At 44.2% G+C, this 17309-nt stretch overlaps 1 protein-coding gene across 1 annotated transcript; it reads right to left on the minus strand.

Annotated features, from left to right (window-relative positions):
• Window positions 1-1254: 1254 nt before the first annotated feature.
• On the minus strand, window positions 1255-13206 carry LOC131126400 (leucine-rich repeat-containing protein 52-like). The gene is made up of 2 exons (XM_058068887.2): window positions 12239-13206; window positions 1255-5020 (listed from the first exon to the last, which is right to left on the minus strand). Exons 1-2 carry the CDS (start codon window positions 12885-12887, stop codon window positions 4704-4706), a joined length of 966 nt encoding a protein of 321 aa, XP_057924870.1. The 5' UTR covers window positions 12888-13206; the 3' UTR covers window positions 1255-4703.
• Window positions 13207-17309: the final 4103 nt, after the last annotated feature.

Consider the following 17309-nt stretch of genomic DNA (forward strand, 5'->3'; position numbering starts at 1 on the left):
GCTTATGGATTTTTATTATCACACTTGTGCAGATGCTCTCTATTGGATCAGCATCACAGTGAAAACACAGCTGAACACATTGCTTTCTCTCCATTGTGTGTCGTTGTGTAGCCTACAAGTCCATATGCATGTGTGTGTGTTTGTGCGTGCATAGAAGAACACACCACATCCTCTCAAATGACCTTTCAGTGGTCAAAGCTGGAAGGCCCCCTGAGCCTGTGTGCGGATATGGAAAAGCATCAGCAGCATCCTCGACTCTGCCAAGCGGCTTCCTGACTGTCCATCAATCATCACGACAGCAAGTCATAATATTATATGCTGTCCTGAATCATTTCAATAACTAGTAATAAACCCCCAGCCTCGTCTAGAAATGTGCAAGACTTCTTTAGCGGAAATAGCTTGCAAGTTTGCCACTGCATAAGCATTTTATATAACTTGTTCTCATGGTAATTTGGTGCTGTCATGTCTTTGTGGCAGTGATTATAAGTGACTTATTTTTTAAAAGTGGAATGCAGGCATCCACTTCCTCATCCCTCATGTCTAAATGTGTAAGTCATTCGGCTGCTTGGTGATGAGAAGGATTTTCTTCCTATTCGTGTGTGTGTGTGTGTAAAGAGATGAAATGCTATGGTCAGTTAGAGATGCTCAAACTTGATGTCGCATCATCAAGTGAGCAAATGGGGGACTATACATAAGTGTAAAGCAGCGTAAATAGCCTCGGGTGGGAAATTTCCATATCCAATTGCATTCAGTGTTTGGGTGGCTATTCACTGATGCGACCGTAGTCAAATGGATGCATGGCTAACGCACATTATGACCGCTATACCGTTTGCATACATGGCTGGAGAAGATGTATGGTACACTCATTGAACACATTATTAAAATAGAATACACAGGCTATATATAAATATATAGTGGAAACGTAATTTATAAAGCGCATCAGGGACAATGTGTTTCCTATTGTGGTTGCAGCGCTCTAGAATTGTATTGTACTGTATTGTATTGTACTCCTCGGTTGGCGTGTTTTTCAGTTAATGTAGGAATTTGATGGGAATCTTGTGGTGTTTAAATTTTACCCATCATCCGCAATAGTTATGTGAGACATGAACACAGGTCTTTCTCTTTTCTGTGCATTCTAAAGATATAAAAACAGATAAAACAAGGCAGTTAAGAATGCACGTAATGGGACGCACCTATTCCGCCTATAAAGCCTTTTGACACCGAAAACTGTCAACAACACACCATTTAGCGGCACGGCGGTCAAGTGGTTAGCGCGCAGACCTCACAGCTAGAAGACCAGGGTTCAGTTCCACCCTCGGCCATCTCTGTGTGGAGTTTGCATGTTCTCCCCGTGCATGCGTGGGTTTTCTCCGGGTACTCCGGTTTCCTCCCACATTCCAAAAACATGCTAGGTTAATTGGCGACTCCAAAATTGTCCGTAGGTATGAATGCGAGTGTGAATGGTTGTTTGTCTATATGTGCCCTGTGATTGGCTGGCGACCAGTCCAGGGTGTACCCTGCCTCCCGCCCAAAGACAGCTGGGATAGGCTCCAGCACTTGGCTTCGTTTTGGGTTATTTTGCAGTCACGATCAAAAGAAAACATTGTTAAAGTCACCAGACAAAGAAAAGTGGATGGATTTTGTGTGTATGCGTCACTCTTTTTCTGACACCCTGTTTCCATTTCACTTAGCTTTTGGGTATTTTTGTAAAACTTTATTTGTAATTAATATTAGTCACAATACAGTATTTGTGAGATTATTTGCTTGAAGACAATATTTGAGTGATGGACAGTTTACTTTACTACTGTCTACTTGTTGTAGTGTTGAGCTGTTTAAAAACAACAGAATGTTTCATAAACAAAACAGAATTGTACAGAGGAAAACATATTACCCAGTCTTGTGATGGGTTTATTAAAAACTTTCAGACGTTAAAATGATCTTTCAATGGTATACTTATCAAAGATAACAACTTATTTTTATCCGCGATTAATTGTGAGTCAACTATGGACAAAATGTGGTTAACTAGAGACGAATAAACCAGCACAACATTGTATGTACATATTTATTTTTTAAAAAGTATTGCACAAATCGTGACCTTTTTAATTACTAGGCCCCTCCCTCCCTGGTGGATTTACATGTAGACATAATGAAGATAGTGTATTTGTATAAACAGGCGGAACCCATGCAAAAAAGCCAGCAAAGCACAGCCTTCTCGTTAGGTATCCAGTTTCAGTGACAATATTTCTTGTTGCATGCATAGATAGGTGTGTATATTGTTTAGAATGAGACGCAAACACACACATTCATTCCTGAGTTATTTATACTGAATGCTGCTGACTGTGTTCCAGGAAGGGTCCTATGGTGTGCTGCAGCTCAGCGCCAGTAAGTCTGACACCAGAGAGCTGAAACTGGAGAGCAAAGTCACCGTGTATCTGCAAGAGGTCAAAGCCGAGGTCCGCTTACAGTGCCACTTAATCACCGGCGGCTACGTCGTTAAGTATTGTTTATTATTCTATTAGGTTTGAACAAATGTAAACCATACAATGGCTCACAAGAGTGGGTACGGTACGCCGCTCCTTTTACTGGCCCAACGCGAAACCTGGTTCCTTTGGTCAGCAGTAAGTCAAGCCTGTTCACAGTGAATGTTGACCTGCGTCAAAGATCATGGATTCTGGTCATAGTTTTCATTGACAGCATTTCTTGGTACGGCCAAGGCTTTGGGGTGTCAGTTTTGCGAACCTCAGGATCTCGTCTCTACTATTTGGACATGATGTGGTCCTGTTGGTCTCATCAAGCTCTGATCTTCAACGTCTACTGGGGAGATTTGCAGCTGAGTGTGAATTGGACTCGGCACTTCCAAATCTGAGATCTCAGTCGGAAAAGGGTGGATTGAACCTTTGGGTTTGGGAGTGAGTTCTTGCCCCAGATGGAGGGGTTAAAGTATCTTGGGATCACGAGTATGAGATCGATGGTAAAGAGCCAGAAGTTAAAACTCTCAATTTACCAGTCGATCTGTTTCCAACCTCGCCTATGGTCATGATCTTTAGATAGTGACCAAAAGAGCAAGGTCATAGGTCATCCAGGCATCCAAGCTTAGGGTGGAGTCGCTGCTCCTTTGCATCAAGGGGAGTTGGTTCGAGGATGTAATCCGGATGCACTCCTGGACGCCTCCCTGTTGAGATGTTCTGGGCATGCCCAGAAGGGTTTCTCAACTAGCCTGGGACCACCTCAGTGTCCCATTCCTGGAGCTGGAAGAGGTAGTCGGAGACCAGGAAGTCTTGGCTTCCCTAGTTAGACTCCTGTCCCCGCAACCCAGATAAGTGGAAGAAAATGGATAATTGGATGGATGGTGAATCCATGATACGAGAACACCGCAAAGTTGGACGCGTAGTATAGATCAAAATATAAAAACAATAAGATTCAGGTGTACTAACCCAAATCCAAATCGTCCATGTCATTTGTTCTTTATCATAACATAACAGTCATCCACAAAGTGCAACCAATTAAATATCAAAGTTGTTGAATAGCCCTGTTTCTTTCTAGCTTGTCGTCTCTCCAAAGGCTTATTGGTGCAGAAGACGGTTACACCGCAAACATGGAATGATGTACAGGTATGTCCTTCCACAGCTTCTACGCTCCTTCACACCTCCCAATGTAGCCCTTCGACGCCATCATATGTGGAAAAGACACGTTATAAATATTGATTTATGAATGCATTGCTTACCTCGCTTTAGCATGGAGGAGTTATTTACACGCTGCTACGGTGTATGGGTTCAATAGGATGATTGATAGAGCCCATTACATCTAAATATGATGATAAAAATATGTTTTTTTGGAGTATAGACTGGTTTTGAAATGTAGTTTTTATCTTTAGTATCTTCTTGTTAATGTCAACAAGGAAGCGGCAGAACAGACAGAATGTCAGTGGAGTGTATGCGTAGCTGATATGAGGGTAACCATTTATTACATGATGATAAAAGGATGTTTTCTCGTATTATAATTAAAAAATGACTACCTTTGGTCTGTTTGTTGAGTTTAGAAAATATATTAATGACTGCTATTGTTGTTGGGACTGAGCAGCAGGTACATCTTTTATGTTTAAATACACAAATATTATCTGCTTAAGTAAAAATGAACGTGTCTCCCACAATAGAAATTGCTTTTAATGGAACATTGCTTACTATTAGATTTGGTCGTCTGATTCATAGTTAAGTACATGATTGTACTAAGCACAATGGTTTGTCACTGGTGTGGTGGTACCATTAAAAAGTGCTGCTTTGTACTCTTGACCGTACTGTTAGGTAACACGCATGCAGTGTTTGGGCGTGTAGAAGGTACAAAAAGTTTTATAGAAATCCAGTAATAAGCGTTATGCGGTACATAAGTACCTATATAAGTACAATGAAGGAAATGAATAGACTTCTTTACGTTGATAGATCTGGCAGTGTTTGCGAGGTAGGTAACCGTAAGTATCAGTTTTCTCACAATGGCTGCACCTTAAGTACTCACTTATGGGCATGCCTATTTGAAGGGACTTTGATTCATATCTTCCTTGTCATTCAGGCAGAACACTTCCCAACCCAATCGTCAACAATCGTGCAAACATGGTCACTGTGTCTAAGATCCAAGTTGGGTCCTCCTCTCTGATGAATCCAGGAAGTCGTGGGATTGGACAGGAAGCACAGTGACGATCCAAAGTGAGGTCAAGAGTGTTTTAACAAAGCATCATCATGGTCACTCCTGGTACGTGTGGTCCGGCCCGTGTCCGCTTCCTCCTCTTCGTCCATCTCCAGCTGCTCATCTTTCTTCTTGATGTAGCGCTCGTAGAGCACCATGATGACCCCCATGAACCAGGCCGACACGGTGCCGGCGGCGAAGATGACAAAGCCGATGATGACGAAGAAAAGGTAGTCCCAGGAACCCAACGTGTGGTGACACAACGTCCGTAGTTGGATTCCCGCCTCGCCAAGACGATGGCCCTGAAGCTCGTCCGGGGAACCGCACACGGTCTGGCCCTCATCTGTTACATAAACAACAAAGCAGGATGAGATGACTCACACCAGAGCAGAATATCAGAACATTTTATCACATTGTTCGATGAATACAGTGGGAATCTGCTAAGTTTGCATTTCTCTGATTGCCTGGCTTATTTATTTGTGACTTTCTCTTGGGACATACCAAAGACAAAACAGCTGAGAAGTCGACTGAGAAAGAAGATCATTCTCTGGATCTTCTACCCAGCTCCATTGTCACAGCCATCTTGATGTCATCCACACCTTCAAACCAGCTGTCCTCTGATGTCAAGTCAAGCCAAGTCAAGTCTCTGATGAAGCTCCTCAACCAGCCATCTTGATGTCATCCACACCTTCAAAACAGCTGTCCTCTGATGTCAAGTCAAGCCAAGTCAAGTCTCTGATGAAGCTCCTCAACCAGCCATCTTGATGTCATCCACACCTTCAAAACAGGTGTCCTCTGATGTCAAGCCAAGTCAAGTCAAGTCTCTGATGAAGCTCCTCAACCAGCCATCTTGATGTCATCCACATCTTCAAAACAGGTGTCCTCTGATGTCAAGTCAAGCCAAGTCAAGTCAAGTCTCTGATGAAGCTCCTCAACTAGCCATCTTGATGTCATCCACACCTTCAAAACAGGTGTCCTCTGATGTCAAGTCAAGTCAAGTCTCTGATGAAGCTCCTCAACCAGCCATCTAGATGTCATCCACACCTTCAAAACAGGTGTCCTCTGATGTCAAGCCAAGTCAAGTCTCTGATGAAGCTCCTCAACTAGCCATCTTGATGTCATCCACACCTTCAAAACAGGTGTCCTCTGATGTCAAGCCAAGTCAAGTCAAGTCTCTGATGAAGCTCCTCAACCAGCCATCTTGATGTCATCCACACCTTAAAAACAGGTGTCCTCTGATGTCAAGCCAAGTCAATGTCAATGTCAATGTCAAGTCAAGTCTCTGATGAAGCTCCTCAACCAGCCATCTTGATGTCATCCACATCTTCAAAACAGGTGTCCTCTGATGTCAAGCCAAGCCAAGTCAAGTCAAGTCTCTGATGAAGCTCCTCAACCAGCCATCTTGATGTCATCCACACCTTCAAAACAGGTGTCCTCTGATGTCAAGCCAAGTCAAGTCAAGTCTCTGATGAAGCTCCTCAACCAGCCATCTTGATGTCATCCACACCTTAAAAACAGGTGTCCTCTGATGTCAAGCCAAGTCAATGTCAATGTCAATTTCAATGTCAATGTCAATGTCAATGTCAATGTCAATGTCAATGTCAATGTCAATGTCAATGTCAAGTCAAGTCTCTGATGAAGCTCCTCAACCAGCCATCTTGATGTCATCCACATCTTCAAAACAGGTGTCCTCTGATGTCAAGTCAAGCCAAGTCAAGTCAAGTCTCTGATGAAGCTCCTCAACCAGCCATCTTGATGTCATCCACACCTTCAAAACAGGTGTCCTCTGATGTCAAGCCAAGTCAAGTCAAGTCTCTGATGAAGCTCCTCAACTAGCCATCTTGATGTCATCCACACATTCAAAACAGTGTCCTCTGATGTCAAGCCAAGTCAAGTCAAGTCTCTGATGAAGCTCCTCAACCAGCCATCTTGATGTCATCCACACCTTCAAAACAGGTGTCCTCTGATGTCAAGCCAAGTCAATGTCAATGTCAATGTCAATGTCAATGTCAATGTCAATGTCAATGTCAATGTCAATGTCAATGTCAAGTCTCTGATGAAGCTTCTCAACCAGCCATCTTGATGTCATCCACACCTTCAAAACAGGTGTCCTCTGATGTCAAGTCAAGCCAAGTCAAGTCAAGTCAAGTCAAGTCTCTGATGAAGCTCCTCAACCAGCCATCTAGATGTCATCCACATCTTCAAAACAGGTGTCCTCTGATGTCAAGCCAAGTCAAGTCAAGTCTCTGATGAAGCTCCTCAACTAGCCATCTTGATGTCATCCACACATTCAAAACAGGTGTCCTCTGATGTCAAGTCAAGCCAAGTCAAGTCAAGTCTTTGATGAAGCTCCTCAACCAGAAACTGCCGTATGCTCATTGTGAGCGGGCATATTGTCATTTGGAAGGATCTCTTTGTGGTCATTCTGGTTGATGGTCTGGGCCTGTGGCCCCCTTGTGAGGATAAGCGGTAGAAAATGAATGAATGAATAAGATGAATTGAAATCTATCAGTCTGGAAAAGGTTATAAAGCCATTTCTAAAGCTTTGGGACTCCAGCAAACCACAGCGAGAGCCATTATCTACAAATCTCAATTCATCTCAGTTATTTTCTAACGGACCGGGCAGTCATTTTTTCCACAAAGGCCCATTTAGGTTTTAATTTTTTTCCTCCATTGATAATGAAAATGAAGGAATGATCTACATACAAACTGGCAACATGACTTGCAAGTCGGATGTCTTATTTAGTAAAAAACATACAAACAAACAACAAAACTGTAAAATTAAATTACATAATTTGATGTGGTCTGATCATTAAAATGGACATGAGCACATACAGCTGATGGTATAACACTTTTACACATAAAATTAGACAAATAATACAAGGAAAATTATAAGCATAAAATAGTGTATGTGTGTTAAATATATGTTCTGTCACCCCGGACAATTTTGTTAACTCAATGCGGCCTACAAGTCAAAATATTTGCCCACTCCTGCATTAGAAGATTGTCCCAATGGTTATAATGTTGTGGCCTGTGGGCGTATATTAATGATGAAAATCATCTACATTGTGCATGAAGGCGATTGCAGAAGGAGTATGAAGAAGAGCTAATCAACATAATCCGAAATTTGCGTGAGAGTTTTAATGAGAACTTCATGACTGCGGCACAGTCCGACTGTGTGGTTTATTCTGGGAATGAAAACACACTCAGCTGCAAGTATTTCTCAGGACTTTTATGTGATAAACGTATCTTTGTTGTCTTAAGACTATAAATAGCATCTCAGGGATTGAACGGAAGAACGTGATAAATAATGTATAAGGGTTGTGGATTGTTTTTTGCATATCAACTTATTCCCTCTGTCAGGTGTGGAGACTGCATGTGAATAACAATGTCACCTTCTTAATCAGGAAACAACAAGCTTCCCAGGTAACACAATCTTGACTTCATGCAGCATTAAATTACACACAAAAAAATACTAAGGATGAATTATTCAAAGCCTTTTCTTGCTTGGAGGATTTGAGCGCGACTCTGGCTTTTGTGTGTGTTTGTGTATGTGCAGGAAACCTTTCAGAAATCTACAAATCTGAATAGAAATGTTGAGATTTTCAGTAAACTGCAGGAGACATTTTCATAGGCTCGTCAGTCATTGCTCAAATCTGAAGCACCTCAGGAGAGAATCATTGTTAATCCGAAGGGGGTTTTCTTACAGTCGACATGAACTGGGGATAACACACAATGATGGCTTCTGCTCCCCTCGGAGGGAATTCCCAGCGGGTAGTTGAAGTATTTTCCGCTCAGGGTTTCCTGTGACACTCTATTTGCAACAACAGCCCAAAGATATACGCCAGCTCTCATTTCCCCGCCACAGTTTGCTGTGATAGTTGACAGCAGAAAATGGGCTTATTTTACCCTGATATTATGACACAATAATACATGATAATTTTTTCAGGAAGAAACAAACATCAAATCATTTAAATCTTCAGAAAAGTCATCTTAAGAGTGTACGCATCAACGCCATCACAGTCAGAGATCTGTTATCAAAAGTAGACTGTATAATATTCATTCATTCATACATGGTCACCAGCCAATCACAGGGCACATATAGACAAACAACCATTCACACTCACATTCATACCTATGGACAATTTGGAGTCGCCAATTAACCTAGCATGTTTTTGGAATGTGGGAGGAAACCGGAGTACCCGGAGAAAACCCACGCATGCACGGGGAGAACATGCAAACTCCACACAGAGATGGCTGAGGGTGGAATTGAACTCAGTTCTCCTAGCTGTGAGGCCTGTACGCACTAACCACACGTCCACAGTGCAGCACCTTGTATAATATTATATTATTCATTCATTCATTTTCTACCGCTTATCCTCATGAGGGTCGCGGGGAGTGCTGGTGCCTATTTCAGCTGTCTTCGGGCGAGAGGCGGGGTACACCCTGGACTGGTCGCCAGCCAATCACAGGGCACATATAGACAAACAACCATTCACACTCACATTCATACCTATGGACAATTTGGAGTCGCCAATTAACCTAGCATGTTTTTGGAATGTGGGAGGAAACCGGAGTACCCGGAGAAAACCCACGCATGCACGGGGAGAACATGCAAACTCCACACAGAGATGGCTGAGGGCGGAATTGAACTCGGTTCTCCTAGCTGTGAGGCCTGTACGCACTAACCACTTTCCACAGTGCAGCCCCCTGTATAATATTATATTACAAAATGATAAATAAAGGTTTTATCAGCTGACGGTTTGGTCCCATAGAATGGATTAAGTCAGATTCCTATGGGTGTTGAATTCCAAACATGGAAGTTCGACCGACACATTTTCCAGGATAACAGCTTTGAACACCTATGGACAAATTAGAGTCTCAAATCAGCCAAATATGTTTTTGGAATCTGTGAGAAAGCTGGAATACCGAGTGCAGATCCAGAGAAAATCCAAGCAAAGAGATGTACAACCCCAATCTGTCATATTTTGTATTTATAAATTATTACTGAATTAGGGTGGATTAAAAAAATGAATTTTGAACCAAAAATCAGTCAATGTGCGGGAATTCACTATATCATCTGAGCACAAATCCCCCCCCTTTTTTTTTCTTTTCCTCAGAGAAGTAGTGCGCAGATGTGAAGCTGAGCCTGCAGCTGAAGATCATGAGGACTCCTCTAAGCTGCAATCAGCACAGAGAATCCCAAGCCTTCTCTGATCCTCACAATGGCCGCTCATTTCCTGCATATCCAGGCCCAACTTCCCCTTCCCAATCTTTTACTGCATCCTTGCACGGTCTGCTAATATTTGCGCACGTGTCTGACAGCTAAGAAGGAAACCCTTCTGGCTCCATACCATCATCACTCCCCCTAGTTGGAAAGAACTGGCATCGAAACGTGAGGGCTTTCCCTTTCGCCTACCTCCCATCCTCCACTCTATTTGTAGACGCTACCCTTATATAACAGCTGAGGGAGCTAATCTAACCGAGGAGGACGACACATTGAGGAGAATCTGTCGGTTCCTTGTGATGCGTCTCCAAAACTGAAGAGACAAGCCAGACATGTTTTGTGAACCAGGTGAGACCCAGATGAGACGTAACGAGACTCGCAAGCAAAACACAGGTGCCTCCCAAATGTGGGTTTAAGGTGTTCTTTCGGGTCTAAAGCCGATAATTGAGGTATCTTCTGGGCTGTCATCCGTCCTGAAAGACATGATCAGACAAAAGTGTCCTCCTTCTCCGCCTCCTCCCTTGCTGGCAGCTGTCACTGCAAGAGACTCCACTCTAAATTAAGTTAGACAAAAGGCAGTGAGCGGCACGGAAATAGGCCATCTCTTTCACAGGACTCCTTTCGGACTTGGTCTGAGCTGCAGGGTTTGGGTGGGTGGTTGTGGGCAGTACGGATGTGGAGTGGGTATAATTACTGTATGCAGTGGTTGCCTTTTTGATGCCGCATTCTAACGCTGGTGTTAGAAATTGCGACTGGCTTCCTTCACTAAGTTGACGTATAAATAGCGTCTGCCCTTTTGCAACGTTACACACACTGTGATCGATATCTAGAACCGAATCCTAACTAATTACACTTATCAGGTCACCCAAACACAGAATGATTACAGACGGAACACTGAGTCTTCACATTCCCGGCCTGGAAATGTGAATAAATAAACACAGATGGGAGAAATCCCATGGCTTCCTCCCTGTGCTTCTTTTATCTCGGCTTGTATTAATGTCCTCATGCTCCACTTCCAGCACCTGCATCTCCTGGCAGGGACACCGTGGACTTTACCAACCTGCATGGACCAGGTCTGCTCCTTTCTATGACAATAGAAAGGTATTAATAGGTGTGAACCACTTCCACACGGTCATTCAGGTAGTCTGTGATCCATCCACCACCACCCTGAGGAGCTGAGGCTGGATGCTTCATTCATTCATTCATTTTCTACTGCTTATCCTCACAAAGGTTGCGGGTGTGCTGGAGCCTATCCCAGAGGCGGGGTATACCCTGGACTGGTGGCCAGCCAATCACAGGGCACATATAGACAAACAACCATTCACACTCACATTCATACCTATGGACAATTTGGAGTCGCCAATTAACCTAGCATGTTTTTGGAATGTGGGAGGAAACCGGAGTACCCGGAGAAAACCCACGCATGCACGGGGAGAACATGCAAACTCCACACAGAGATGGCCGAGGGTATAGAATATTGTGTTATATGGAATTTACCAAAAGAAAGGTTAGACTCTCGTCTTAGAACAGAAAAAGTTTGTTTGTAACTTTTTCCGTTCTTTAATAATCAGCAGTAGAACATTGGTAAGTTTTAGGAAAATATCAGTTCCCGACTAAAAAAGCTTTTTGTGAAAAGATACATTTCACATGTTTTCTCCATTCATTTATTTTCTACTGCTTTTTCCTCACGAGGGTCGTGGGGGGTGCTGGAGCTTATCCCAGCTGTCTTCAGGCGAGAGGCGGGGTACACCCTGGACTGGTGGCCAGCCAATCACAGGGCACATATAGACAAACAACCATTCACACTCACATTCGTACCTATGGACAATTTGGAGTCGCCAATTAACCTAGCATGTTTTTGGAATGTGGGAGGAAAACCGGAGTACCCGGAGAAAACCCACGCATGCACGGGGAGAACATGCAAACGCCACACAGAGATATCCGAGGGTGGAATTGAACACTTTTCTCCTCGCTGTGAGGTCTGCGTGCTAACCACTCGACCGCAATGCAGCCAATATACAGGATAAAGTTATAAAAAAAAAAACACACAACATACTGAAATACCGCCAAACCTTGGTTAGTGTCATCGATTTGTTGAACTCTAACCAAAACAGACACTAACCAAATCATGTTTTCCCATAAGAAATAATGTTAATCCAATTAATCTGTTCCAGAAAGCCAAAAATGTTCACACTCTGCAATGAGTCATGTACCACAGATGGTCCCTGTACCACACTTTGGACACCAATGCTTGTTTTGCCTTTTTGTCGATTTTGGTCGCTGGGTTGCATTATGGAGGGTTTTTTTTATCCACAAAATAAAACAGTACTATACCTTGAAACTTGAATCCCTCCAGATGGACCCACAGGCAGAGCTCCTCGATTATGCACTCACAGCTCCAAGGGTTCCCACTGAGGCCGATGGAGCGCAGGGCAGGCAGCGAGATAAGTGAGCTGATGTTCAAGACCGTCAAATTGTTCCGGCTCACATCCAGAACCTGCAAAGCCGGGTTCTCCGCAAAGGCGTCCGGGTGGATCTCAGACAGCTCCGGGTTGTCAGTCATCCTCAGCATGATCAAGCTCGCCAGGGGGCCGAAGGTCCTGTCCTCTATCCGGGTGAGGGTGTTGAAGGAAAGGTCAAGGTAGGCCAGCTTCCTTAAATTCCCAAACGTTGACTGGGAGATCTCAGTCAAGGAATTGTTGCTGCAGTCCAAGTAGACCAGATCCGAGAGGTAGTTGAGGGCGAGAGGCGGAAGCTCCACGATGCGGTTGTTGGAGATGATGAGCTGCCGAGTGGCCAGCGGCAAGTCCACGGGGAAGCTTGTGAGGTGCTGCCCGGCGCATTGGACTACCAGCTGGTCGTCACACACGCACCGGTCCGGGCAGCCCGACGACAGCAGCGGGGACGCGATCACCCCCGTGGAGACCAGGAGCACAACGACGAGACGCAGCGGTTGCGCGCTTGGCTGCGGGGCAAGACGCATGACACCGCCGAGGGCTTCATGCAGTCCGCTTGGAGAGATCCACGCACGCTTACATTCTTCATTGACCTCCGCCAAGGCGATCGGAATAACGGAAGGATTACTTCCACGGGAGGTCAGTGTGGAGACTCTTGCCCTTGGCACCCCTCTGGCGCGTAATGTTTCAGCTCATCCTGTCAGCTGGTTCTGATCCAGTGTGCATCCGATGAGCTCACGTCGGTTGTCATACCTCGTGGATTTATTATTACTGAGTCCTCCACCGGAACACGACTGTGCACGCTCACTGTGCGCGCTCACAATGGGTGCTGCTTGGCTCGGGTGGGTTGTTGTGCACGAAGGAGGTGGAGAGAGGGCAAGGCACAACAAAATATCCACTGTCATGCATGCGTTTTGTGTGTGTTTGCCTGACCTACTTGCTCCAGTCGTGCACGCAGTGACGTCACAATCTGCACGTGTCAAATGTGAGCGTGCAAGCCGCTCAGGATGGTTGATCATTAAACATGTATGTTGGATGTAATGCTGTGGTTTGGTGGTGCGCTTCTCACGTGCACCAGGTGTGTGACCGATGCGCCGTGCATGCTGCAGGATCACGTGGTTGCATTCAAACAGGATGTTCTCAGAGTGGCGACGGAGTTTAGACGAGGTTGCAATGGAGATACAAGATAAGTCATGGCAATACTTCATGTAGCTCCTTCCTGTTATCCCGAGACGTCACCAGGCCAGATGAGAGACACGGTCTCTCCAACATGTCCTGGGTCTTCCCTGAGGCCACCTCCTGGATGGGTGGGTGGATGTTTGATGGATGGATGGTTGATGGGTGGATGGATGGTTGATGGATGGATGGTTGATGGATGGATGGTTGATGGATGGGTGGATGGATGATTGATGGATGGTTGATAGTTGGATGGATGGATGGATGGATGGATGGATGGGTGGATGGGTGGATGGATGGTTGATAGATGGATGGGTGGATGGATGGATGGATGGATGGATAGATGGATGGATGGTTGATGGATGGGTGGATGGATGGATGGTTGATGGATGGATGGTTGATGGATGTGTAGATGGATGGGTGGATGGGTGGATGGGTGGATGGATGGATGGGTGGGTGGGTCGGTGGATGGATGGATGGGTGGGTGGGTCGGTGGATGGATGGATGGTTGATAGGTGGATGGATGGATGGATGGATGGATGGGTGGGTGGGTGGATAGGTGGATGGTTGATAGGTGTATGGATGGGTGTATGGATGGGTGTATGGATGGGTGGATGGATGGGTGGATGGATGGGTGGATGGATGGGTGGATGGATGGATGGTTGATAGGTGTATGGCTGGATGGGTGGATGGATGGATGGGTGGGTGGGTAGGTAGGTCAGTAGATAGATAGATAGATAGATAGATAGATAGATAGATAGATAGATAGATAGATAGATAGATAGATAGATAGATAGATAGATAGATAGATAGATAGATAGATAGATAGATAGATAGATAGATAGATAGATAGATAGATAGATAGATAGATATACTTTCTTTATTGTCATTGCACAATAACACAGCAGTGAAACTGCCAACGAAATGTTGTTGTCTGGCTCCTGTGTAATAATAAATAATAATAATAATAAATAATAATAATAATAATGTGGAGAATAAATACAACAATGTACAGCGTCAACAGTCAATTGCACAAATAATTTAAATAATTTTAAATAAATAATAATACAAGTATACAGAGCAGAAAAGACTAGAAGTTAAATCTTTCCTCCAAAATAATGTGTTTTGACATTTAGCTCCTGGCTGTACCTTGCACCAATCCAAACAGAGCATAAGCAGCCTCCAAGCAGATGATGGGAGATGCAATGGGACAGGGGGGGCTCAGGCAGCACTTGTTGTTGTCCGCACTGAGTCTGAGTGTATTCTTGGTTTTCTGTGTAGGTGTTGAAGTGCTGAATCAGAGTACGATGGAGGAGGTGGAGAAGGGCAGTGTGTGTGTGTGTTGTGGTGGTTGGGTGGTGGGGGGGGGGCAGATGTGCAGATGACAGGCCCTAGGAGAAAGTAACAGCACAATGTCAGCCACAACACTGCACGTGCTGACTGCTCTCACTCTTTCACGCCCACTGGCAGGCACTGACAGGAAGCTCAGAAGAGTGACAAGGTGGGCCTAAAGGCCATGTGACACCATGTGGTGTCTGAGCCACAAGTACCTGCTACACACTTACAGTACTGTCACATGTTCAGTGATGTTATGAGGACATCTAGTGACAGAATTTGGTCATGTTTATAGCGGCACTCTATCTTGTCACCAGACACACCTCTCTTTGAAAGGGATAGTTGCCGTTTTTTTTTTTACATGAAGTTGTATGACATCTCCATTAGGAATGTAATGCATCATAGGTGACTAGCTCCCCCATGTTGGCAGGCCATACCAGTTTATCATCCAGATACACACCTAGGTATTAATAGGTGGGAACCACTTCCACACGGTCATTCAGGTAGTCTGTGAGGTGAGATGCTTCATTAATTCATTCATTTTCTACTGCTTATCCTCACAAGGATCGCGGGGGTGCTGGAGCCTTAGGCCACTAGTAGACATGTTGTTTTAGCAGTATTTTCACAACTATGTACTGAAATGCAAACTTTTTATTATCAAAGGAGAAAAAAATCCAAACCTAAATGGCCATGGATGGAAAAAGTTAGAAAATAACTGAGATGAATTGAGATTTCTAGATAATGGCTCTCGCTGTGGTTTGCTGGAGTCCCAAAGCTTTAGAAATGGCTTTAACCTTTTCCAGACTGATAGATTTCAAATCATCTTATTTATTATTTTTCTACAGCTTATCCTCACGAGGGTCACGGTTGTGGGGGGGGGGGGGGCTGGAACCTATCCCAGCTGTCTTCGAGCAAGAGGCGGGGTACACCCTGGACTGGTCGCCAGCCAATCACAGGGCACATATAGACAAACAACCATTCACACTCACATTCATACCTATGGACAATTTGGAGTCGCCAATTAACCTAGCATGTTTTTGGAATGTGGGAGGAAAACCGGAGTACCCGGAGAAAACCCACGCATGCACGGGGGGAACTTGCAAACTCCACACAGAGATGGCCGAGGGTGGAATCCAACCCGGGTTGGATCCAATCCTAGCTGTAAGGGCATGTGTGCGAACCACTCGACCACCGTGCAGCCAGGCTAGATGGTGTTAAATGTAATCCTCATAGCACAACTGCCATATAAAAGGATCAAATAAGAAAATATCCAGATCATCTTGAGTTAAAAGCCAGTGTGTTTTTAGCATTGATTTGAAAGTCTCAACAAATGTAGCAGTTCTAAAGTCCATTTGGGGCCTATCTCCTCTTGTTTTTAGCACTCTAATGGACGCTGATCACGGGACCTTACAGCGCTGACCAGATTGTGCATGACATGGTTTTCACTCAGTTTTCGTCTGGATGTGACTATTTTTTAACCTGCCTAAAAAGGAAAAATCCCAAGAACGTTCCCATGTGGACAAGGCCTATAAGACAAGGGGGAACAGCGTGGGAGTTCTTTGTAGAGGCGTTAAAAGCGCTGCTGTTTCTCTGTGAGCCAGGCAGTGTATTAGAAAATAGCACAGGGTCTGAAACAGGTCTGGTATGAGGCTTTTCATGGTTTCACCAACCGTGTGAGGCCAAAAGAATGTAAAATAATTAAGAAGTCCTTGCCCAATGGCACCGTCCATGGGGGCAAAAAAACAAAATAAAAATAAAAAAACTTAAACTATATTAGGAAAGCAGGAAGTGAACAAATGTAACCGTTACTGATTGTAAAAGTACCAGATGGAGGGGTAGGATTTAATAAGCTTTGCTTCTTCCTACTCCTTTTGGACATGTGGAACTGTGAACTGATTATGTGATGCATTCAATTGTAATCTGATGCATGTTCAAATGAAATAACACCATTACCATTACCATTACCATTACCATTACCATTACCATTACCATTACCATTACCATTACCATTACCATTACCATTACCATTACCATTACCATTACCATTACCATTACCATTACCATTACCATTACACCTCCTTCATGTGGTTATTCTGCATCCTTTGTTCTATTTCCCTTCTGTATTCCCCTGCTCCTTTATCGGACTCATTCTGGACCTAGTTCAGCTCTTGTGTGTCACCATCTTTAAATGTCTACTTCAGGTTCAGAAGGTCTTTGATGCCACTTGTTATCCAGGGCTTGTTGAACACTGGAAGTGGACGAATGTTCTGGTATTTCCAGTCGGACAGGAATTCACCTCAGTCTCTTGTTGAGTGGACTGGGAGTGTGCATGGTGAAAGAAATGAAAAAATATATATATAGTGCATGTTTACTGCAACATAACTCTCATTTATGGTTATATGCATAAATTATTATTATTATTAAATAATATTGTTTAA

The sequence above is a fragment of the Doryrhamphus excisus genome, linkage group LG6 (assembly GCF_037039965.1).
Source record: "Doryrhamphus excisus strain RoL-2023G ecotype Guam linkage group LG6, RoL_Dexc_Guam_v1.1, whole genome shotgun sequence".
Classification (NCBI taxonomy): domain Eukaryota; kingdom Metazoa; phylum Chordata; class Actinopteri; order Syngnathiformes; family Syngnathidae; genus Doryrhamphus; species Doryrhamphus excisus.

Excerpts from the sequence above, each read along its gene's own strand:
- LOC131126400 (XM_058068887.2), bottom strand. The coding sequence starts at position 12,887 with ATGCGTCTTGCCCCGCAGCCAAGCGCGCAACCGCTGCGTCTCGTCGTT. Across the intron at positions 5,021-12,238 it reads GGAGGGATTCAAGTTTCAAG|ATGAGGGCCAGACCGTGTGC; the intron begins GTATAGTACTGT and ends TTTATGTAACAG.